At 31.2% G+C, this 2,199-nt stretch overlaps 1 protein-coding gene across 1 annotated transcript; it reads right to left on the bottom strand.

Moving 5' to 3' along the window:
* Nucleotides 1-1,520: 1,520 nt before the first annotated feature.
* Nucleotides 1,521-1,949, bottom strand: LOC139901312 (uncharacterized). The gene has a single exon (XM_071884039.1). The coding sequence runs from the start codon at nucleotides 1,947-1,949 to the stop codon at nucleotides 1,521-1,523; it is 429 nt and encodes a 142-aa protein (XP_071740140.1).
* Between the last annotated feature and the right edge of the window lie 250 nt (nucleotides 1,950-2,199).

Raw genomic sequence — 2,199 nt, forward strand, 5'->3', positions numbered from 1 at the left:
AAATACTAATAATTATTCATTTGACCGAACACGGTGATGGATTAATAGTCAATGGACTCATTAAAACAGGTGTGGATTACATTCAAGAGAAATTGGTGTAATTGTTAATAAAGTATTAAAACCTTGGATTATACGCAGTCGATAACCTGGTGTAATCATTAACAATGTATTAAAACCTTATTACAGTTTAAGTCCCCAATTAGTTGGAATATTTGACTTCGGGTATAAGGTTAATTTGGCGAAGACCCTGGCACTTTATAATTATGCCCGATGGACTATTATGGGCACAACCAGATGGACTTATCAAATAATCCAGGACAAAGAACAATTAACCTAGGGTAATAAATTAAAATCAAAACGTCAAACATCATGAGTACGGAAGTTTAAATAAGCATAATATATTTTATTTTATATTTCCTCGTACTTTTATTTATTGTCATTTTAATTATTGTTATTTATTTTATCGTTAGTTAAATATCGTCATTTACTTTACGCTTCGCTTAAAATATAAAATCGAAAAACCAGTCATTAAACGGTAAAACCCCCTTTTATAATAATAATAATTGTAATACATACATACATATATATATATATATATATATATATATATATATATATATATATATATATATATATATATATATATATATATATATATATATGTATATATATATACATACATATATATATATATATATGTATATATATATATATATATATATATATTGTACAAATATAGTTATATAAAAATATAGTGTAAAATAAGCCGTCTCCTTGTGGAACGAACCGGACTTACTAAAAACTATACTACTCTACGATTAGGTACACTGCCTATAGTGTTGTAGCAAGGTTTAGGTATATCCCATCTGTAAATAAATTATATAAAAATTGTGTAATATTTCGTCATATTTCGTAGTAAAATATAAATATATTTCGTATACACCGCTGCACACATCACTTTAGTACTTTGATGTTATTTTTATCATGTCCGATGGATGTCCCGGAATGATAGGGGATATTCTTATATGCATCTTGTTAATGTCGGTTACCAGGTGTTCAATCCATATGAATGATTATTTTTGTCTCTATGCATGGGACGTATTTTAATGAGAAATGGAAATGAAAATCTTGTGGTCTATTAAAATGATGAAAATGATTGATTATGATAAACTAATGAACTCACCAACCTTTTGGTTGACACTTTAAAGCATGTTTATTCTCAGGTATTAAAGAAATCTTTCGCTGTGCATTTGCTCATTTAAAAGATATTACTTGGAGTCATTCTAGACATATTTCAAAAGACGTTGCATTCGAGTCGTTGAGTTCATCAAGATTATTATTAAGTCAATTATAGTTGGATATATTATGAAATGGTATGCATGCCGTCAACTTTCGATGTAGTGAAAGTTTGTCTTTTAAAAACGAATGCAATGTTTGTAAAATGTATCATATAGAGGTCAAGTACCTCGCGATGTAACCAAATGTAATGTATTCGTCCAGATAGATTAGGATGGGTCCTTTCACTGAATGTCCTCAGAAAGACCCCTGATATATCTCTTAATTCGCTTATACTCTAGAGTGACCATGTTTGGACACATCAAAGCTAACTCAAGAAAATGATTAGTATACTTCATAATATCGGTTCCTTCTAGCTTTAAGTTCCACAATTTAGTTTCAAATCTCTGGATTTCACTCCTTGGGAAATATTTGTGTATCATCATCTTCTTGAATTGGTCCAAGGGAGTAGCGAATGCAACATCAATACCTACTGATTTAGCAAAGGAATTCCACCATGTCAAAGCTCCATCCTGGAGAGTACATGTGGCAAACTTCACCTGATCTCTGTCGGCACAGTCACTAATTCGGAATACGGCTTCCAATTTTTCAAACCATCTCATTATTCCTACTGGTCCTTCAGTTCCGGAAAAAGTTTCAGGTTTGCAGCCCATGAATGTTTTATAACTACATCCCTGATGAGCGTTTGCTACATTGGATCCTTAAGAATTCCTAACATTAGCTGCAGTTCTGTTAGCCTCAGCATTTGCTAATGCTTCTGCAATTCTTCAGGCAGTCATCTTTTCTACTTGAGCATTGTTCATATTCGCATTCCTCTTTGAAGGCATTTTCTGTCCAGCAAAACACAAGAAAGATAATTCAAACACTTGAGATAATATTAGTATAAGTAATAGATGCAATTTA

This window comes from Rutidosis leptorrhynchoides, chromosome 3 (assembly GCF_046630445.1).
Source record: "Rutidosis leptorrhynchoides isolate AG116_Rl617_1_P2 chromosome 3, CSIRO_AGI_Rlap_v1, whole genome shotgun sequence".
Lineage (NCBI taxonomy): Eukaryota > Viridiplantae > Streptophyta > Magnoliopsida > Asterales > Asteraceae > Rutidosis > Rutidosis leptorrhynchoides.